Raw genomic sequence first — 23,788 nt, 5'->3', positions numbered from 1 at the left:
TATTAAGTCTAGTCGTGTCCGACTCTGGGGTGGTGGTGCTCATCTCCATTTCTAAGCCAAAGAACCAGCATTGTATGTAGACGCCTCTAAGATCATGAGGCTGGCATGACTGCATGGAGCACTGTTATCTTCCTGCTGGAACGATACCTATTGATCTACTCACACGCATATTTTCGAATTGCTAGGTTGGCAGAAGCTGGGGCTAACAGTGCCCTGCTCCTCAGATTCGAACCACCGACTTTTCGGTCAGCAAGATCAGCAGCTCAGTGGTTTAACTCGCTGTGCCATCACGGGTATATATATATATACACACACACACACACACACACACATACACACACACACATACATACACACACACACACACACAAACACACAGTAGAGTCTCACTTATCCAAGCCTCGCTTATCCAAGCTTCTGGATTATCCAAGCCATTTTTGTAGTCAATGTTTTCAATATATCATGATATTTTGGTGCTAAATTCGTAAATACAGTAATTACAATCTAACATTACTGTGTATTGAACTACTTTTTCTGTCAAATTTGTTGTATAACATGATGTTTTGGTGCTTAATTTGTAAAATCATAACCTAATTTGATGTTTAATAGGCTTTTCCTAAATCCCTCATTATCCAAGATATTCGCTTATCCAAGCTTCTGCCGGCCCGTTTAGCTTGGATAAGTGAGACTCTACTGTATGTGTATGTGTGTGTGTATGTGTGTGTGTGTATATGTATATATATATATATATATATGTATATATATATATATATATATGAATGAAGACGCACACAACTGTGAACACTCTAGGCCCAGCCGTTCTAGTAAACTTTGCCATTTACTTTCAAAGGCAAGTAGGACAACTGTCCAGCACTCCTCTTGCCATAAGCCAAAGTAAAGTCCAAGCAAATACTTCCTTCCTCATGATATTCAGTTTTTTAGCCCATCCCAAGATAGAACAAAGATCAGAGCTGTACAACCCTTCCCCTTTAGACCTTTTCTTGATCCCATTTCGGAGTGACCCCACCCTGATCTTAGAACAAAGGCCCAAAGGTGCACCTTTGGCACTTGCCCAACACTGGGTGGGTGCAGTAAATGCCTTGGATCAAGCCCTGATTTTGAAAGCATACTTGGGTCTGCTGCCAGCTTAGGCTGCCTGGGACAGAGATCGAGAAGGAGAGCTGCCAGATTTGCATGGTTTTTATTGCGAGTCCTTAGGTGCTGGGAAGCTCCAAAACATCCAGAAAGGTGAAAATTCTTTCTGAATGAGAGAGGCTTTCCCCACAATGGAGTGAGAACTTGTTTTAAAAACAATTTCTAGTACCATGAAAGCTCAAGTATAACAATTCTTGTGTGTTTGGAGATGCATGTTGAAGGGGTTCACTGGAAAATCATGGTCCAAGCAGTCCCCTGCTCATTGGCTGCTGCAACTGAAGTGAGAGATACATAACTTAAAAAGACACCATCAATATGTCCCTTTTGATAGATGTTCTCTTTCTGTGTTTTTGTATGCAGACGTGTGTGCAGGATTGACAAGAGTGTGGAGATGGTGGTTATATAACCAAGGCCTAATGGTTCAAGAAGGGCGGTAATGTTGGAGAGGAGGTAATTTGCAAAAAGGAAAAAAATGATTTAAAATAGTAAAGCAGCAACAACAGCAGTGGCAGCAGTTTGGGAGATCAGAAGCTTCTAGTGTCAGCCGTAGAGCAATAGAGCTTAAACAATTCAGGAACAGAGTAAAGCTTAAAAGTTCTGTTAAAATGTTTATTCAAAAAACTACATATCTAGATATGAAAGTAGGACAGGGGCCTAGCTATCTATCTAAGTAACAGTAGGCATCTTGTCTCTTGATGCTCACAGGAGAAGAAGGACAAAATGAAGGGCTCAGGGGCTTGCCGTGTTCCCAGAAAAGGAGTAGTGTCCCTGAGATGTATTGGTCTAAGAAGAAAGCAGATACAGTAGAGTCTCACTTATCCAACATAAACGGGCTGGCAGAACGTTGGATAAGCGAATATGTTGGATAATAAGGAGGGATTAAGGAAAACCCTATTAAACATCAAATTAGGTTATGATTTTACAAATTAAACACCAAAACATCATGTTATACAACAAATTTGACAGAAAAAGTAGTTCAATATGCAGTAATGCTATGTAGTAATTACTGTATTTACGAATTTAGCACCAAAATATCATGATGTATTGAAAACATTGACTAAAAAAATGCGTTGGATAATCCAGAGACTCTACTGTAGATCGAAGAATCATAGAGTTGGAAGAGACCTCGTAGGCCATGCAGTCTAATCCCCTGCAAGAAGCAGGAAAATTGCATTCAAAACACCCCTGACAGATGGTCATCCAGTCTCTGCTTAAAGTGGTGGAAGCTCCAAAGAAGGCATCTCCACCACACTCCGGGGCAGAGAGTTCCATTGCTGAGCAGCTCTCACAGTGAGGAAGTTCTTCCTAAAGTTCAGGTGGAATCTCCTTTCCTATCCTGCTCCCTCCTCCCTATGATTTCCCCTCACATATTGATACATGGCCCTCATCATGTCTCCTCTCAGCCTTCTCTTCTGCAGGCTAAACATGCCCAGCTCTTTAAGCCGCTCCTCATAGGGCTTGTTCTCCAGACCCTTCATCATTTTAGTCACCCTCCTCTGGACACATTTCAGCTTGTCAACATATCTCCATTAAATAGGAGGAGAGAAAGGAAGACAGGCAGACAGAAAGCCCAAGAGAGGAAGAATCTTTCCCTGCCAGATAATATATCTGCCGATCTAAGTCCTTGATGAAGACTACAACCTTGTGCAGGAGGCGGTTGAGTTCCAACAGGCAAGGGCCTTAAAATGCATGTGTTTGTCCTTGGAGCAGAGAAGATCCGGGTTTTTTTTTCTTTCTTGGGTGGGAAGAACAAGAGTCAACTGTGTTTCCAACAGACCAACCGGTGAACATTCAGTGTGCAGGAAAATGGCCTCAAATTACATGCCTAATGCTGGAGAGGAATCTGCCTGATGCAACCACTGCTGGCACCCGCTCTTCCTACTTTCAGCTGTATAGGCTGAGATGATGAACCTATATAAAGCCTACCTCAAGTCTGATAAAAGGAGAGTCCTGGGTTCCTGTGAGATCTCTAGTCCTTGAAGTCCTGTGTCACATGGACTAGCCAGTAGTGGCAACTGAGCAGACTGTCTCATACTGATATTTGAAAAACCTAGTAACCTGAGATGGTTCTAGAACCTAATCCCAAAATTTTTTAAATGTAGATTTCCCCGTCCCACACTCCCCCCAGTCGAGTCCAAAACTGCCCCTGCTATACCTGTGCACATGTGTGGAAGGATGGCCTGCTGGTACACTGGAAAAGGAATTATTGGGAAGTATCAGCTGAAAAGAACACGCACAGAGTAGATCTTATTCTACTTTAAGGGCATGCTACATGGCAGCCTGCTCACTTGATAAGCTCATGTATGTATTGTTGTAGAAAACATGTAAATCATATGCTGCACCCATCTTGGCTTGGCAATTGATTTCGTTCCAGGCATGACTTCGCTCTTATGTAAGGCCCCCATTTTGCATTCACTTTCCAAGTCTCTGCAGTTTTAGAAACAGACATTTCCTTTGAAGTCACTGTCTGAAGATATCTCTGTCTTCAACTATGCCTAAACTAGGTATGGGAGAAGGTAGGATGGCAACTATTACTTGGGCGAGTGCAGCTGGGATCTGCCTGGGCAGGATGGGCTCCCCATCCCATTCCAGGGGACTGTTCAAAACCCAAGAGGGTGGGGAGAAACAATAATTGTAGTAGCGAAGTGGAAAAACTGGCTGAGCCATGGAACAGCAGGAAAGGAGGCAGCAACTCAAGGCTGGGAAATTTTGTTGATTTGTCACCCAAGACAGGAATGGTCAAATAAAATAAGGACTTCCAGTGTCAAGCAATTGCCCTGGATCTGGCCAAAATCTGCCATGCAATTTGTTCACCAGTCATGAGATTGCAAAGGATGGGATTCTAAAGCAATAAAACCATCACATAATGGCCCCAGATGTCACTTGTACTAAGAGGCAGTGGCAGCAATAGCAATGGGGAAAATACCTGGATTGCCTATTTCTTGAATGGCTGGCTTCAAGGTGTTCTTAGAACCAAGGCACTATATATGGGGCAGGTGATCTGAAAAATCTCCTGTGCCATGGCTTTCAAAGCTATCATATTCATAGTCCTCTGTTTCTCAAGACCCCTCAAGTCCAGCCATCAAAGATACTGGACCTGACCTTTTCCCATTGTGAGTATGGTCAAGATGAGTAAAGCTATGAATGAGGAAGGACACATAAGCTTTAGGAGTGGTTGCAGAAATATGTTTTGAAAGAAGAAAGTGCAAAAGCCGGGCTGCAGTTAAACATCAAGAAAACCAAGATTATGGCAACCAGAATGATTGATAACTGGCAAATAGAGGGAGAAAACGTGGAGGCAGTGACAGACTTTATATTTCTAGGCGCGAAGATCACTGCAGATGCAGACTGCAGCCAGGAAATCTGAAGACATTTACTTCTTGGGAGGAGAGCAATGGCCAACCTCGATAAAATAGTCAAAGGCAGAGACATCACACTGGCAATGAAGGTCTGTGTGGTTAAAGCAATGGTATTCCTCATAGTAACCTATGGATGCAAGAGCTGGACCATAAGGAAGGCTGAGCGAAGGAAGATAGACGCTTTTGAACTCTGGTGCTGGAGGAAAATCCTGAGAGTCCCTTGGACTGTAAGAAAATCCAACCAGTCCATCCTCCAGGAAATAATGCTCGGCTGCTCACTGGAGGGAAAGATATTAGAGGCAAAGATGAAGTATTTTGGCCACATCATGAGGAGACAGGAAAGCTTGGAAAAGATCATGATGCTGGGGAAAATGGAAGGAAAAAGGAAGAGAGGCCGACCAAGGGCAAGATGGATGGTATCCTTGAAATGATTGGCTTGATCTTGAAGGAACTGGGGGTGGCGACGGCTGACAGGGAGCTCTGGCATGGACCGGTCCATGAGGTCATGAAGAGTCAGAAACGACTGAGTGAATGAAGAAGAGAAGAGAAAGGTTAGATTTCACCCTCTCCCCTCCTTTCCCCAATACCGAGTTAATGGAGTACAAACTATGTCTAGCTACACTTTGCACACAGTTTGCAGCAAATGAAGTAAACTGAGGACAAAGTGGACAAGTGAAGAGACATTGGGACATTTTAAAGGTATCCTAAACAGCGAAGGGGCAAAAGATTAATTGGGATTGTCCCCCAAATTGGAACAGTTGAATAGTATGTTTTCAATTGTGTTCATTTAAATCCCATTTATTTGTTTTGCCAAGTCTGATTGCTGTCACTCCTTGCAAAGCAGGGTTGTTGTTGTTGTTTTTTTTTTAAAAAGATGATGTAGATGCCCCCACAGGGTGTAAATATTAGACTGAATTGGCTTTAAGAAAATAATGACCCAGAGAGATTGTTATGTAGCACCTATTCTTCTGTCTGAAAAAACACTGCCTTTTATCTCTCTTGAATCTCCACGCATTTGGCTCCAGTAGATGTCCCCAGATTCAAGAATTATAACAAAAGAATGCAAGCCTTACTTGCTACCAACATTTTACACCATGTATTATTTATTGTTATGTTCCCCCTTCCTTACCTTTTGGCACACTCCACACATGAAGATAAGCAGGGGTGAACAGGGGACTTTTGGGGGAAGTCAACGTTACCCACCTCTGTATTAATAGACACAGGGAGGAATCCTGTTGGAATGGATAGTCTCCACTTGAGCAGACCCATTGAAGCAGCTCTTGAGGATGCTTCAAAATACAAGGACATCTAATTCAAGGGTGTCAAACTCATTTTTACCAAGGGCCACCTCAGTCTTATGGTTGCATTCAATTGGCTATTTGTAATTTTAAGACTATGTTGCTCTGGCATTGAAAGTCTCATGGGCCACATAAAATAACCGCTATAGCCTTTGCATTTGACATGTGTAATCTAATTGATTCAATGGGTTTACGCAAGTCAGGAATAGAATTTAGTTCACTACTTTTCTAGCTGCCTTCAAAACTGTATTTTAAAGGCATTTTATAGCCATTTAACATAAATATTTTCACATTTCATGCCATTTTGTTATTAGACTCAATGATTTTTTTTACTCTCAAATGAGTCACATAAAATAATAGAAAATTAATGGGAAATGCAAGAACCAACTTAATTAGTTACTTGTTTTTATAGTCATAAAGAGTAAGATAAAAGTAAATATTTCTCCCTGACATCAAGTCCAGTTGTGTCTGACTCTGGGGGTTGGTGCCATCTCCATTTCTAAGCTGAAGAGCCAGCATTGTCCGTAGATGCCTCCGATGTTATGTGGCCGGTATGACTGCATGGAGCGCCGTTACCTTCCCATCGGAGCAGTACCTATTGATCTACTCACGTTTGCATGTTTTCAAACTGCTAGATTGGCAGAAGCTGGGGCTAACTGCAGGAACTAACTCCACTCTCTGGATTCAAACCGCTGACATTTCGGACAGCAAATTCAGCAGCTCAGCGATTTAACCTGCTGCGCCATTGGGGGCTTCTTCATAAAGAGTAAATGTAGCCAAATACTTTGAATACTACTATGAGTTTGGATAGTTACATTTTAAAGATGAACTGCCTTTAAAAAGTAACTTTCCAAATTTTGCCAGCAGCAGAAGTTTATTCATTTGTATGTCTGTGATTCTGGCACACCTGAAATCCTGGTAAACCACTGTTGTTCTTACTAATAAAAGAAGAAAAGAGTTTCCTACACAGCGGTTCCTGGCAAGGATCCCCAGTTGTTGTTACACAAGAACCGCCACCATTCCCAAGAACCATGGTTAAGAATGCCATCCAACGAAATCTTGAGACTCAGGCTGGGTCTACGCTGCTGTACAATCCAGTTTCTGAATCCAGATCATCTAGTTTGAACTGGATCATATGAGTCTACACTATAATCAAGTTCAAATCAGATAATCTGGATTCAGAAACTAGATTATATGACAGTGTAGATGGTGCCTCGGTGCTGAGAATGACTGTGATTTCCCTTTGTTCCATATTTTTTTAAAATAATTTATGTTTGCAGGCCTTCAAGGAGTGTGATTGTATTTGGTATTCATTTTTTCTCTCATGATCTATGCTTGAAACTACTGTTTGGCTGTGAGTATTTGAGGGTAACAATTACATTTGGAGCCACACATTATTCTCATTGTTGACTCTCAAGTGGCCTACACAATGATTTTAAACTAGCCGGATTGTACTGCCACAAATATGACTTCAAGAGCTGGAGACACTTGTTGATTGTACCGCTATCTGACAACCAGATCTACATCCCAGAAAGAAAATAAAAAACTTGCTTGGCACTAAGAGGGTGTGGAAGAGCAAGTATGTTGAATTGTTTAACTTTACCAGCAGAATAACAGTGAAACAGAAAGCCTTCCTGTGAATCCGGAAGGACAGGTGAATTAGATGTATAAACAGCAACAGGAGTCAGATACGGTATGCCGCTATTAGGTGCATGCCATGAGTATCATCCCTTGGCTTGCCCCATTGAGTACCTACCTACACATGCTCCTTCGACCTCTTCAAAGCCAATGACGCATATACACTGCCCCATTGGTAACAGCCATTCCCCGTTGGAACTGCAGTGCATCTTGGGTGGAAAGCCTGGTTTCTCCGCTGCATCCTTCAGACAAGTGCCAAATACTGTTTCCAGTCCCTCTGAACTAGCCAATGTCTCTGGGAAATGGGCCAGGCCATGCACAGATTCTGAGCATGTCTTGTAATAAACCCGCACAGAAACCAGTGCCACACAAGCTCCCGAGTTCTGAAAGGCTAGATAGAAACCACGTTGGTGCAGCTTTTCTATAGAGGACACTTCCATATTCAACTGCATGTCACCTGATGCAATGTCCCGGGCTGTGAAACTACGGTCACCGGCCACAGTGTTGATCTGGAATAAAAGAGAATCATTAATACTTAAACCAGTCAGTAAAATCAAATCCTGCCCCTGTCTCAAATTAATCTTCTATGCCTGTAGGTGAGGGTTTGAATGCTCACCCATATTCAAAATATCCTGGCTATAGAAAAGTAACATGTTGCAGAAAGGGTTTGATCTGTCTTTTTTGTTCATATGCAACTTTTCGAAGTGTAGGGGGTTTTTTTATGAGGAAAGGTCTCACAGGGATAATTCATTCTGTGATCATCATCACTTCATACTCTAGACCAGAGGCATTTAATATGTGGCCATCCAAATCCCAGAAGCCCTAGCCAGCTTGCCCAGGAATTCTGGGAACTGAAATTCAAAAGATTTGGAGGGCCACAAGTTTGAGACCACTGTTCTAGTCTATGATAATGTTGTTGATGATGATTACAACACTTTCCTTGCTTAAAACTCAAAATGGTTCAATACATTAAAAACCTACAACATATAAATATTAAAATAGAATTAACCATAGACATGTTAAAAACAAATACGTTTAAATCATACAAAAGCATTACAAACTTGTTGGCTTGTTGTTAAAAACTTTCCTCTTTAAAAGCCTGCATGAACTTGAGGACTTGAGGACTGTTTCACTTTGGCACTTGGATTGTTAATTTAAGACTGTCAGTTTTATCCACAGGCATCACTGCGTTTTAGGAATTTTAAAATTTTTATTATGTGTCATTTTATGCATGTTTGCAGTTGTAAATTTTCGGTTGTGATAGCCTTCATGTTTATATATTGTTTATTTTATGTTTAGCACTGGTAGTGCTTCTGTGAGCGCCCTGAGTCCCTTTGGGGAGATGGTGGCAAGGTATAAATAAAGATGGTGATGATGATGATGATGGTGATGGTGGTGATGATGATGATGATGAATAAAAAGATTGTAGCCTGTCGCCGGAAAGCAAACAGGAAGGAGGCCAATCTGGCTTCACTGGGCAGGGAGTTCCAGAGCCGAGGGGCAGCCATTGTTCCCACCAACTGTGATTGAGAAAGTGGTGGGACTAAGAGAAGGGCCTCTCTTCAGGATCTCAAAGTCTGGACAGGTACATACAAGGAGATACAACCTGCTAAATAGACCTGAGCCATATAGAGCTTCAAAGATATTACCCTTGTATCTGGAAACAAAGTGGCAGCCAGTGGAGCTATTGCAGAAGAGGAGTTGTGTGCTCCCTCTAGCCCAGGGGTCCCCAAACTAAGGCCCGGGGGCCGGATGCGGCCCTCCGAGGTCATTTACCTGGCCCCCACCCTCAGTTTTATAATATAATATATTGTATATACATATAATATTGATAATAATATTATAATGTAATACAATATAACACTAATAATAATACCATATAATAATATTAATTATATATTCTATATTACATATAATATTACTATATTATATTACAGTATAGTGGTATAGTTCAATAAAGTAATATATAATTCTAATATTGTGTTATGCTAATAATATAATATATTGTATGTACATATAATTTGTAAGCCACTCTGAGTCCCCTTTGGGGTGAGAAGGGTGTGATACAAATGTAGTAAATAAATGCAATAAATAAATAAATAATAAATAAATACATTTTAGACTTAGGCTCGGCCAAAGTTTGAAATGACTTGAAGGCACACAACAACAACAACAACAACAACAACAACAACAACAACAACAACCCTAATTAACTTGACTATCTCATTGGCCAGAAGCAGGAGTACACTTCCCATTGAAATCCTGATAAATGTATGTTGGTTAAAATTATCTTTATTTTTAAATATTGTATTGTTCTTTCATTGTTGTTGTTGTTGTTGTTGTTGTTGTTGTTGTTGTTTTTGCACTACAAAATAAGACATGTACAGTGTGCATCGGATTTGTTTGTATTTTTTTTTCAAATGATAATCCGGCCCGTCAACAATCCAAAGGATTGTGGACCGGCCCTCGGCTTAAAAAGTTTGAGGACCCCTGCTCTAGCCTGTTCCAGTTAACGATCTGCTGCAGCTCTTTGGACAAGCCAAAGTTTTTGCATTGTTGATGCAAAATTTTAACTATGCAAAAGCATTCCTGGACACTGCTGAAATGTGGGTCTACAGGTTCAGGAATACCCCCAACCAAGAACTTGTGTCTTCAGAGGGAATATAACCACATTTAGCATAGGCTGAATCCTTTTTCCTTGATCTGCCTTCCAACTAAACAGGAGCACTTGTTTTGTCTGAATTCATTTGTTTGCCTTCTTCCAGTGTATTATTATTATTGTTGTTGTTGTTGTTGTTGTTGTTGTTATTGTTGTTGTTGTATGACACAGCAAACAAGATAGATATGCTGGATTTCGTATCACAAAATCACAAGTCGAACACTTCCCAAGTGTCTAGGACTGTGTGATGTATTTTCGGATGATGCGTGCAGATCCCAGTAGGGTGGCCTTTTGCAGTTGGCAGATCGTGATTTTGTCAATGTCTATTGTTTCCAAATTCTGGCTGAGATCTTTTGGCACGGCACCCAATCTGCCCATCACCACCGGGACCACCTGCACTGGTTTCTGCCAGAGTCTTTGAAGTTCAATTTTGAGGTCCTGATAGTGGCTGAGTTTTTCCTGTTGTTTTTTGTCACCTGGGATGGCAACATCAATGATCCAAACCTTTTTCTTTTCCACACCTGTGATGTCTGGTGTGTTGTGTTCCAGAACTTTGTCAGTCTGGATTCGGAAGTCCCACAGTATCTTTGTGTGCTCATTTTCCAATACTTTTGCTGGTTTGTGATCCCACTAGTTCCTTATTGCTGGGAAGTGGTACTTGAGGCATAAGTTCCAATGAATCATTTGGGCCACAGAGTTGTGCCTCTGTTTGTAGCCTGTCTGTGCAATTTTCTTACAGCAGCTGAGGATATGATCAATGGTTTCATCGGTTTTCTTGCATAGTCTGCATTTTGGGTCATCAGCTGATTTTTTGATCTTGGCCTTAATTGCATTTGTTCTGATGGCTTGCTCCTGGGCTGCAAGGATCAGGCCTTCTGTCTCCTTCTTCAGTGTCCCATTTTTGAGCCAGAGCCAGGTCTTCTCCTTATCAGCTTTTCCTTCAATTTTGTCAAGGAACTTTCCATGCAATGTTTTGTTGTGCCAGGTGTCAGCTCTAGTTTGTAGTGCGGTTTTCTTGTACTGGTTTTTTGTCTGCTGTGCTTTGAGGAGTTTCTGATTTTTGACTTCAATCAAAGCAGGTTCTTCACTTTGCTTTACATATTCTGCCAGGGCATGTTCTTCTTCTTCTTCTTCTTCTTCTTCTTCTTCTTATTATTATTATTATTATTATTATTATTATTCCACTTTTCTCTCATGGCTGGGATTCAAAGCATCATACAATGTTTAAAAGCAGCAAAAATACATAACATAAAAATTCAAACAAAATCATATAACTAAATAAACAGAATACACACTACATAAACCACATATAACAACTTAATAAATATTAAGATATTATACAATTAATATTCCTTGATACACACTGGTTTAGGGACAGGACAGCTTCAATTCACATTTGAATGGCACTTCTTATTCTTGAGTCACATAGTCGTTTCCAACTCTTTGTGACCTCATGGACCAGTCCACGCCAGAGCTCCCTGTCGGCCATAGCCGCCCCCAGTTCCTTCAAGTTCATGCCAGTCACTTCAAGGATACCGTCCATCCATCTTCCCCTTGGTCAGCCTCTCTTCCTTTTTCCTTCCATTTTCCCCAGCATCATGATTTTTTCCAGGCTTTCCTGTCTTCTCATGATGTGGCCAAATTTTGGATGGCACAGCACCACAAAATTCCAGATGATTTCTCCCAGCAGTTTCATGTACATACTAAATAGCATGGGATGTAAGACAGAGCCCTGAGGTACTCCACAGACCAATAGCCACGTCTTGTACAGGAATCCCCTAGCATTATCTTCTGACTTTGTCCCTCTAACTCCCATCTCAGCAGGGCAGCCCATAAGGATACCATGGCCAATTGTATTGAAAACTGCTGAGCAGTCCAGTAGAACTAACAGACACATTCTCTGTGTTCAGTTGTCTGAAAAGGTCATCCACCAAGGTGACCAAAGCTGCTTTAAAACATATTGAAATGGATCAAGGTAATCTATTTCACCCAAAAACCCCTGGAGCTGAGAAGCTACACACATTCCAATATCTTGCTCAAAATATGGAAGTTTGGACACTGGCCAATCGTTGTTCATTACAGAACTATTCGGGGACAGCCTTTTAATTTAAGCTTCTTAGAAAATTAAAGTTAAAGAAGAACAGAAGGGTTGAAATACAACTTGAAGACTATCTCCACAGAACTTAAAGATAAATAGATTTGTACTATGAAATCTGACTGAAGACAGAAGAACTCAGAGATATTGTTATGGAAGAATGCAAAAATACACTATCTGTAGCCAAAAAAAGGAGGATCCTCAATGGATGACAGATGAAGCTCTTCAAGTAGTTAAAGACAAGTGACAAGCAAAATTAAAAGATGACAGAAATAGAATCAGAATCCTGAATGCAACTATTCAGTGACTTGTTCACAGGAACAAGCATTACAAACTATTATAATAATCAGTGAAGAGAAATCAAAGGTGACAACAACAAAAAGGAAGAACCTCTGGCAGCTCCACTGGCTACTAGTTTGCTTCCAGGTGCAGTTCAAGGTGTTGGTTTTAACTAGGGCCATGGCCAGAAAAAATGGGGGGGGGGGGGGGTTGAAACTTTTTTTTAGAGAATCATGAAGAGTAGTTCCATAATGCAAAATAATATAGAAAGCAGACTCCATCAATAGACTTCAGTGGACACTCAAGATAGATAAACTTCAGTGGACACTCATGGGATTTGGTTAATTAGTTAAAATTCATGAGTAAACCAGGTGTTTTAAAAAACCTGAAAAATGGGGGAGGGGGGTTGAACCCCTAACACCGCCCTATGCTACAGCCCCGATTTTAACTTTTAAAGCCCTGAACGGTTCAAGCCCAACCCATATCTCTGACCACATCTCCCAATAAGAGCCTGTCAGAGCACTACAATCTGCTGGAGAGGCTCTACTCTCGGTCCCACCTCTGTCTCAGGTACGGCTGGTGGGAACAAGAGAGAGAGAGCTTGCTTAACAGTGGCTCCTCGGCTCTGGAACTCCCTCCCTAAAGACATCAGAAGGGCTTCCTTTCTGTTGTCCTTCAGAAAGCAAATTAAAAACCTTTCTCTGGAAAGAAGCCTTTGGAGAAGACAATTGACAGACTGTGTTAAATGACAATGGACTTCGACTATGGCAATGAGATGGAGCTGGTTTTAAATATTGTTGGATTTAATGCTGTTGTACCATATTATAATTTTTGAATTTTTGATGCTTTTAATTTGAGTTGATATTGTCTTATGTTTGAACGGCATTGAATTGTTGCCTACTGTTAGCCGCTCTGAGTCCCTTTACGAGGGGGAGAAGGTGGGATATAAACCAAAGTAAGTAAGTAAATAAATAAACCTCTTCCACAAATCCAAGAAATTAAAGAGAAATTTAAACCAAGAGTGAGGATGCCTTATATAGCCATCAATAGAACACATTTCATGAACAAATAGAAAGAAAAAAGATGACAGAAGAAATACACAGAAGAACTATACAAAATAGATAAAAAGCGGACAGATTCATTTGAGGAAGGATGATATAATGATGAACTTCCAGTTTTGGAAAGTGAAAGTGGCATTCAGAGTAATAAATCACTAGTTGGCATATGAACAGATCCACTTGAGTCTACAGAGACAGGAATTACTCTAGCTGATATGGAAAATGATATAAAAGTAAAGGTATTGCCCTGACATTAAGTCTAGTCATGTCTGACTCTGGGGGTTGGTGCTCATCTCCATTTCTAAGCCGAAGAACTGGCGTTGTCCATAGACACCTCTAAGGTCATGTGGCAGAAAGAGGGAGGAGCTTAGAGAGAGAATCCTAGGATTGGCCAGAGCAGATGGGAGGAGCCAAGTCTTAGAATGCAGAGAAAAAAAGAGCTCCGAGGCAGTTCGGTTTTGGGTTTTGGAGAGGAAAGAGCAGTTTGGAGTTTTGGTTGTGTGTGAGAGAATTGAAAGCTGTGAAACTGACAGGATAGGTCAGGCAGTTTGGATCTATTGGGAAAGATAATTCAAGAGATTGACTCTCACTACTGGGCTGGTTAATAGAAGGACTCTAGGTTAGAGTTAGTTAACAACCCAGGGGGCTATCTAGATTAGGTTAGTCGAACTTGTGACTATTCTCAGCAAATAGAGCGAGGGTTTCTGTGACCAATAGATAGTTTGGTTTGATTGGAACTGTTTGAAACTAAGTGAAGTAATCTGAAACATACAACTAAGTTAAGCTGAAGAACTTCTGTAACTGTTTACGCTTATGTACCTCTCTGAAGTAATTATTTGCTTTTTAGGAAAATAAATTTTTATTCTATTTTCAACTTTCAAAAGCCTCTACAGTATATCTTTCTATTAAGAAGCCTTTATAATAGTTCCATCAATACAACAAGTAAATACCACAGAAAAGCCTCATAGTAAACATCAGTTTGGGAGCCAGGGGGTGGGCAGGGAATAGGAGAAACTTATCTCAAATACATTTAACAACACAAATCCTAAAAACATTTTAGGTTGGTGGCAGCTACCATTTTTAAAGAAAATCTAAAATCAAACTGTGTTCCCTCACCTCTCACATACGCGTGCTTGTGTGTGAGAAGAGTGTAGAGTGAGGGGTGTGTGTTATAATGTGCCTTTGCAATTCGAAAGGGGAGGCTTCTGAAAAACACCCCAAGGGGCCTGGGACAGGTAACTGATTACCTCAACTGCAAAGTAGCACTTTCCCATTTTTCACCTCTTATACCTAGAGGGCTGATGCACATATCCCCTGGAAATAGAAAAAAATACTGCAATTTCTGGATCCAGATTGATCTAGAAATCCAGTTTGTTTTAAAATCTGTGGTGTGATCCAGCCTCTGTGGAGATATCACCCATCTACCCTCAACCTGTTCCAGATATGTCAATCTAGTCATGCGCATAGCTAAACCGGTTTCTGCCAAATTGGTTCCAAACTGACGTAAGTAGTCAGTGTGCTCTAAGACATTTTAAAATCAGCTGAAATATTAATGAAAAAGGATCAATGGGACCATCCTTCCTAAATCAGCACAATTGGAGGGCATGAGATGTGCATGCTGGAGTTTAGATTTTGCTAAATCGTCATCATGGCTCCAGCAGCATTGTTTCTATGTTTTCAAATATTTTTAAAATGTTGAGGGAAGGATGGGATGATTTACACCAAACCTAGTTGTATGCATTGAGCCTTCTTTCAATACCTGCCTTCTCATCTTCCTTGTTGATAAATTTCCCAACCCTCTTTTGCCCTTTGCAGCTGCTAGAGGGATTTACTGAAGTAGGAGGAGGCAACTCTTCATTCAAAAGATGTATGTGTGTGTGTTTTAAAGCTTAAGAAAGAACCTGTGTCATACAAGGATAAAGAAAAGAACAATTGGATAACATGAGCAGGGGACAGATATGTAGCTTTTAATTAGGGATATTGTGGTGTTGGGAAATACTCATGCCCTTGTCAGTCATGAAACCGCAAACCAGACTGTATGGCTTCTGTAACAAAAGAAGTGGCAGTGTAGACAATGGGAGTGAGCAATTCAGTGTTGGAAAAGAAAATTACTTTTAAAAGTAATGTTGTGGGCCTCTTGAGTAACATAATAGTGAGTAAGCAATATTTTTTTCCTTAGGAGATATGAAAATGTCAGTAAAAACAGACATGAACAAAAGACCTATCTTCCCCTCACCTTTTAAAAATAATTTCCATACTGATTTTAAATGAATGATAATGAATTTAAAACACTGATGAAATAGGGATAAACAATTAATTTTAAATTAATTATACACATGGTTTAAAAAACCTCAAGAACTCTCAAAGATGATTACCAGTGGTTCTGATATGACTTCCACTAGTTCCTTCAATACTCTTGGATGTAGTTGATCTGGCCCTGGGGACTTACATTTGTTTAGAGCGGCCAGGTATTTCTGGACAACTTGTTTCCCTATTTGGGGTTGGATTTCCCCTAATCCTTCGTCCACTCCATGTTGCTGAGGTTGAGGCTGGCTTTCTTTTTGTGAGAAGACTGAGGCAAAGAAGGCATTAAGTAGTTCTGCCTTTTCCCTATCCCCTGTCAGCATTATCCCATCTTCTCCTCGCAGAGGTCCTATTGCTTCCTTGTTCTTCCTTTTTCTACCAATGTAAGCAAAGACATAAGGTGCTCCATGCAGTCATGCCGGCCACATGACCTTGGAGGTGTCTACGGACAATGGCGGATCTTCGTCTTAGAAATGGAGATGAGTACCAACCCCCAGAGTCAGACACAACTGGACTTAATGTCAGGAGAAATCTTTACCTTTACCTCCTCTAAGCAAAGAAGCCCTTCATTTCTTTGAACTTTCACCAATAACCACAGGATATCAATTTCCCCACTCAGTTTACTCTTCTTGCAACCCTTTTTTGTTTCATTGTTTAAAGTATTGTCTGTATGAGGCAATGAGGGTTTTTTAAAATAAAAAAACAAACAAAAAAAACAAAGCAAACAACAAATGTTTCATGATGTCGCCCAGTCAATCAGCAACCCCATGGTCTTTCAGCTTTAAACTAGTACTACACTTGATCTTAGCCAAAAGGCCGAGAAGCGATAGCTTTAAACTAGTACAATTTGTTTCCACAATGCTCAATTTTCAAAAAAAGAATTCTAAGTATGACATAAATATGGTATGCATACTTACAATGATTTGCATTCTTATGTATATCTACATTTCACAAATATAGTATTTCATGAAATACTACATAGTTCTGCTACATAGTTGACAGTCTTTAGTAGTGGTCAACAGCCAATTAGTAAAAAATTCTGCATTCCTAGATGTTTTGTTTCAGTGTAACTGAATAACAAATTGGTGCATGTAGCGATTTTTTGTCCACCTGCTTGCAAATAGGCCATGATGAGTAACACCTTTGCCTTTTATGTTTCCCAAAAACTCTTAATTTGAAGGTAGTGGTTCTCAACCTGTGGGTCTCCAGATGTTTTGGCCTTCAACTCCAGAAATCCTAACAGCAGTTAAACTGGCTGGGATTTCTGGGAGTTGTCAGCCAAAACACCTGGGGACTCAAGGTTGAGAAAAATTGCTTTAGGGGATTCAAGCTCTCCTTGAAGCCATGGAAGAATTCAGGGGCTTCAGCTGAGAAAATAACCTGGAAAATCCTTACTGATGCTGTTATTGTTGTTGTTTAGTTATACCCCGCTTTTCTCTCCACAAGGAGACTCAAAGAGGCTTAATGATAACTTCATAAGGTATACTTTGCTAGATATAGATCGTCTTTTTAAAAAAAAACATACCTCTAATATCTGACCAGAAAAAAGAGGAACATGTATACAAGCAAATAATCAGACACCCATGATGAATGTGCATTCTGTGTCAAATCCAGTATGAGCATTGTGTATATGTGAAAATTTGTGCCAATTTGTGCTGAACAGACACAAAAATGTGCATGTGCATATGCACACACAATGAGTGGTCCAATTTATTTCATAATAAAGTTTTCCTGTTCGCATTGCAAATAAAAAATGGTCTCTCTGGTGATAGAAGACAAAAAGGCACTTCTGCTTGGGAAGTGGATCCATCTTTGAGTTTAAATGCTAATAAAATTTCTTTGGATAATTTCAAAAACAAACATCCAGGACATACTGCAAATGAATGCTTACCTTCAAAGCTCTACCTGGCTGTGCTCCACCCAATGTTTTATATATACCGGTACTTCCTCTATGTCCCTGGCCATGATCTTTAGTCCTGAAACTCTACTAAATTGCTCTCACCCTCAGACACCTTGGAGAATTTTGCTCATGGCTTCCTCTGAAGCCTGGAACTAATGAGACTTTATTTCATTTCTCTGCATTTACCCTGCACTATCCTCACTTAACTTCTATTATCTTTCCTATGATCAGCATGTAAAAGATAGGGCCTGGGGGATCTTACATTTATGAAAGGTCCATGCATAGAGGGAGCATGCAAAATGTATCAATAGATCAAATTTCTACAAGATAGCCAGTTTGTGGCAAGGATTTGAGTATTGAACTAGAATTCTGGGAGGCTAGGATAGGAATCCTTGCTTAACCATAGAAGCCCAGTGGATGGCACACTTTTAGCCTCAAAGGAAGGCAATAGTAAAACTCCTCTAAATAAATCTTGTCTCCAATCTCTATGATAAGGTTGCCATAAGCTGAAGGCAATTTGAGGGACATACAACACTCCTATGCACTTCTCTTTAACAATATTTGCTAAATCTTGCTGACCTTAGTGAAGAGCGGGCGACGGAACTGGATTCCAACGTCATTATCTGACTCCATGTAGTAGAGATTGAATGTCTCCTTGCAGCTCACCACCTCTCCTTTGAAACTCTTGCAGTCACGAATAGTGAATTTCAGCTCCACAAAGATGTTAGAGGAGGCGACATCGCGGATTATCCAGTTGGTGCGAAGCCAGTGGTCTGTGTCTCCCTCGGAGAGGACACTGCAATCCTGGTACATGTACACAGGTGTCCCGTTTATCATGTGTTGTGTCTCACTCCACTGTGCATTGGAAAGGAAACAGAAGAGAGGGATTCACATTAACATGAAGCCTTAGAGAGTGAATGCAAGAGCAAGTGAGCAGAAGCAAGTACTATTGGTAAAGGTAAAGGTTTTCCCCTGACATTAAGTCTAGTCGTGTCCGACTCTGGGGGTTAGTACTCATCTCCATTTCTAAGCTGAAGAGTTGGCATTGTCTGTAGACACCTCCAAGATCATGGAACCAACATGACTGCATGGAGTGCCATTACTTTCCCACTGAAGTGGTACCTATTGATCTACTCTCATTTTCATATTTTTGAACTGTTAGGTTGGCAGAAGCTGGGGCTAACAGTGGGAGCTCACCCCACTTCTCAGATTCGAACCGGTGACCTTTTGGTCAGCAAGTTCAGCAGTTCAGCAGTTTAACCCCTGCAAGTACTATACTCGTGTATAAATCTAGAAATGTTAGTTTGAAAAATCGACGCAAATGTATCCAAAGATCAGTGTAAGACCTGCATCTTAACTCTAATGAAAAAAGCAACCATCCCCTTCTCTGCGTAGTGTCAAATGGCAAGCAGCATAGTATTTCCGGGGAGGACTTAAAAGAAGCACCGACCCTCCGTATTCTCTTGGCATTCCTGAAATGTCTGAGCAGGAAAGCAGCAGCAGAGGCCATGGGTGGCTGGTGCCCTGCGGTAGCATCGGTGCTTTCCCCTCTCCACGGAATGACCCTTGACTTATCTGTGGGTCATATCAAAATCCATAATTTTGGCCTACAAACCTGCCCTCAATTTATACATGAGTATATACAGTACTCTTTTTTTAGTGCTATAATGGGCCAAATAAAGAAAGCATAATATGGAAGTTAGAATAAATAAAAAGGCAGGTATGCTTAGGACTGCCCTCTGCTTATTTACTGTCACCTTTACCTTACTACACCCATTCTATATTCTCCTCTGTGAAAAGTTTTAAATGCAGACTACACAGACTAGACATGGTTTTGTTGTTCAACATTTCAGAATCTCGTTGGTTTATGTTAATTTTATCATATAAACAAATCAGTAGCAAGAACCAATAGCACATAACCCATGCCTACAAAATGGGATGGGAGTCAAACTTGTCATAAGGCAGATAACTGCTTCATTGTGGGGAAAGAGATGTATCTCCCATTCAAAACAAAGTAGAGTCCACGACATGCGAATTTGAAGAAGAACAAACCACAGACCACCTATTACAATGCAACCTGAGCCCTGCCACATGCACAATGGAGGACCTTCTTACAATGACACCAGAGACACTCCAAATGGCCAGCTTCTGGTGAAAGATGATAATAATAATAATAATAATAATAATAATAATAATAATAATAATAATATAGACTACAAACAGAGGCACAACTATGTGGCCCAAATGATTCATTGGAACTTATGCCTCAAGTACCACCTCCCAGCAGCAAAGAACTGGTGGGATCACAACCTGCAAAAGTCTTGGAAAATGAGCACGCAAAGATACTGTGGGACTTCCGAATCCAGACTGACAAAGTTCTGGAACACAACACACCAGATATAACAGTTGTGGAGAAGAAAAAGGTTTGGATTATTGATGTCGCCATACCAGGTGACAGTCGCATTGACGAAAAACAACAGGAAAAACTCAGCCGCTATCAGGACCTCAAGATTGAACTTCAAAGACTCTGGCAGAAACCAGTGCAGGTGATCGGCACACTGGGTGCTGAGCCAAAAAATCTCAGCCGGCATTTGGAAACAATAGACATTGACAAAATTATGATCTGCCAACTGCAAAAAGCCACCCTACTGGGATCTGCACGCATCATCCGAAAATACATCACACAGTCCTAGACACATGGGAAGTGTTCGACTTGTGATTTTGTGATACGAAATCCAGCATATCTATCTTGTTTGCTGTGTCATACAATAAAATAAAAAGTTTATTTATATCCCACCTCCATCTCCCCCGAAGGGAGATGCTAGTATAATGCCAAGTTTTAAACTTTGCTTGTGTTTTGGACTACAAGTTCCAGAATCCTCTAGTCAGTATAGTGAGTGGAAGTTCGTAATCCCAATACTATCTTTTCCAATCTCCCCCCTCTCCTGCGAAATGGCCCCTTTTGTTACACAGCACTTTTCCTAACAATTGAAGCAATCGGGTTTTGTTCTATATTGATGTCTGCTTGCAGTCAATTCTCACAAATAGTTTTTAGGTAATCCATAAATGATTCTGACACACTGAAAATATGAAGATGAGGCACAAAGTTAGAAATGTTCCCTAAGACCATACAGCAGGTGCAGAAGCTGGAATGTTTACTCAGCCAAATGTGCTCACACATCCTATATAACAACTTCAAAACTCTTGTCTGTGGTTGGCGCTACTTTTAAAGGCTTTGTTCAGATCTTTTAAAAATCAGTTGTATGTTATCAAAAATGAACCCCAAAAGCGAGGAACAGATTAATTGCCTTGCGGGGTCCCACTCTGCCTTTCTCACAAATCCCATAACCACATGAAGCCTCCCTTATGGATCTGGCCCCAAGTCTGCATAAGCACCACGCATTGCTGCATACCTGCACTATCACTATAAGCAAGGTTAGGACTTGACTATTTCTCTTGTGTCACAAAGGTCCCAAGCCCAGCAGGAACTCAAAAACCCACATTTTTGCACTTTGTTATATCAGTGAAGCTCATCTGTACACCTAAGAAGCACCCATTGTCCATATATCCCAGGATCAATAAGGGTGCCTGGGCTTGAAAACAGTCTGGAGAGCAGACCATCTATCCAGACAGAACCCTGCAACTACCATCCTTTCCCTGTACTGATTGGCGGGGAAAAGGGGAATTTCCGAGCCCAATTCAAGGTGCAGGTTATCACCTATCTATATATATATATATAAATGTTCTGACCGTTTCCCCCTTAACTTAAACAACAAAAGTACTGGAGCAAATCACACCAAATTTGGCAACAAAAGACATCGTCATCCAGTCTGTGTTTTTACAACAAAAAACCTAGAAAAAATAAAGACCAAACAACAAAATGTAGCAACTGATGTCTAGGTTTTAAAGTAACTGTTATGTTATGTTGTTTTATTGTTATATAGTTAAGTTGTTTTAAATTCATGGATTGTATGTTAACTTATGTTGTGGTTGGGTTCGTCCCCATGTAAGCCGCCCCAAGTCCCTTCGGGGAGATGGAGGTGGGGTACAAGAATAATATATTATTATTTTATTGTATGACACAGCAAACAAGATAGATATGCTGGATTTCGTATCACAAAACCGTAAGTCGAACACTTCCCAAGTGTCTATGACTGTGTGATGTATTTTCGGATGATGCGCGCAGATCCCAGTAGGGTGTCCTTTTGCAGTTGCCAGATCGTAATTTTGTCAATGTCTATTGTTTCCAAATGCCGGCTGAGATCTTTTGGCACGGCACCCAGTGTGCCCATCACCACCGGGACCACCTGCACTGGTTTCTGCCAGAGTCTTTGAAGTTCAATCTTGTGGTCCTGATAGCGGCTGAGTTTTTCCTGTTGTTTTTCGTCAATGCTACTGTCACCTGGGATGGCAGCATCAATGATCCAAACCTTTTTCTTCTCCACAACTGTGATGTCTGGTGTGTTGTGTTCCAGAAATTTGTCAGTCTGGATTCAGAAGTCCCACAGTATCTTTGCATGCTCATTTTCCAATACTTTTGCAGGTTTGTGATCCCACCAGTTCTTTTCTGCTGGGAGGTGGTACTTGAGGCATAAGTTCCAATAGATCATTTGGGCCACATAGTTGTGCCCCTGTTTGTAGTCTGTTTGTGCGATTTTCTTACAGCAGCTGAGGATATGATCAATGGTTTCGTCGGTTTCCTTGCACAGTCTGCATATTGGGTCATCAGCTGATTTTTCAATCTATTATTATTATTATTATTATTATTATTATTATTATTATTATTATTATTATTATTATTGATTGGCTGAGTATGATTGTCTTCCAAAGATAGAGACTTGAATATTATTATATTATTGGCCAAGTATGATTGTCTTCCAAAGATAGAGACTTGACGGTGGTCCGTAAGTAATTTCAGAAACCTATTCTGGATCCACACGGTCGTTTACATTGAGAACATAGGTTTCCAGATTGAATGTGGTTATGACAGTGGTTTGCGTGACATGCCTTCCTCTTGGCACATTTGTTGGATTGTAATTGTGTTGCCACCACTGCTCCCAGCCAGCCACATAGCTCCTTCTTGCTAATTGTGCCATGTCCCTTCTAACGTTAGCTGAGAAGCCTGCATCAGCCAGGAGTTTGGACAGATCTGGCCAGGATCTGTAGTGGGATGACATAGAAACAGCCCAGCAGAGCAAATATGATCCTGGGCCATCTGGACAGTGAGCTGAATCTAGAATCACTCAGGGAAAAGTTTTCACTGCACTTTATTTATTTCGTGTCAAAAGCATTGCATAACAGATACATTTTAAAATGATAAAAAAAGAAAATCACAAGCAACTAAATAGTTTTAGACCAAAAGCGGGCAATAGCAACCGCATTGTCCGTAGCTTTAAGCAACTCCTCCTCCGTACATGAGGCAGGACATTGTGGGCAAGCATACATATGCGGAGTTTTTTGTTCTGGACACGGAAAGAGCCTCCTCGAAGAGTGAGTAAATTCAGTCGGGCGTCCCCTGTGAAACGTCTCTTGTAAGCAGCCAATCTTTCCAAACCCAAAAGCATTGGATGATTTCACTGCACTAACCTGCCTGGAGTAGACAACACCCATGGCCTAATTCTCAAGGTTATTATGAGGACAATACTGGATATCAAATAATCGCATATGCTACCTCAACCTCTCTGGAGGAAAGATTCAATTAAAATGTAATAATATAAATAAGTATAAATAATTAACAGAAATTGACACCCATAATTCAAAGCTTTACCGACTATAGATGCAAACTGGTTGTGTCAGTGTGTCATTTTAAATCTTGAATTCATAAGTACTTCACAATTTGTTTATTTCATTGCATTCTTCTCGCTCTTTTCCTCCCTTGATGGTATATATTACTCTTCTTCACCTGTGAATGTGATTCAGTTAGGACTTCATCCCATTGATGAGGGGCAGCGGGGGGATTCACCAGCCTCTGTGGTGAATCTGCAGAACATCGAGGTAATCCTGTCGCCCCGCGCCCCACATCGCCCACAGCAACTCTTCCCCA

General features: G+C 40.8%; 1 protein-coding gene and 1 non-coding gene across 2 annotated transcripts in view; both read right to left on the bottom strand.

The window, feature by feature from the left end:
* The window catches only part of epha1 (EPH receptor A1), a 153,322-nt gene that overhangs the window by 39,734 nt on the left and 89,800 nt on the right, over nt 1–23,788 (bottom strand). The window contains exons 4-5 of the mRNA XM_062971742.1: nt 18,325–18,600; nt 7,569–7,959 (exon numbers count right to left, since the gene is read on the bottom strand). Of these exons, the coding sequence (XP_062827812.1) occupies nt 7,569–7,959; nt 18,325–18,600 (667 nt within the window). The remainder of the gene's footprint in view (nt 1–7,568; nt 7,960–18,324; nt 18,601–23,788) is intronic.
* LOC134297214 (U2 spliceosomal RNA) lies at nt 16,486–16,673 on the bottom strand. The gene has a single exon (XR_010003959.1). It is a non-coding gene; the product is annotated as a U2 spliceosomal RNA (small nuclear RNA).

Source organism: Anolis carolinensis, chromosome 2 (genome assembly GCF_035594765.1).
Source record: "Anolis carolinensis isolate JA03-04 chromosome 2, rAnoCar3.1.pri, whole genome shotgun sequence".
In the NCBI taxonomy this organism is placed as follows: Eukaryota; Metazoa; Chordata; class Lepidosauria; order Squamata; family Dactyloidae; genus Anolis; species Anolis carolinensis.
This window is presented reverse-complemented; position numbering and strand designations above follow the sequence as displayed.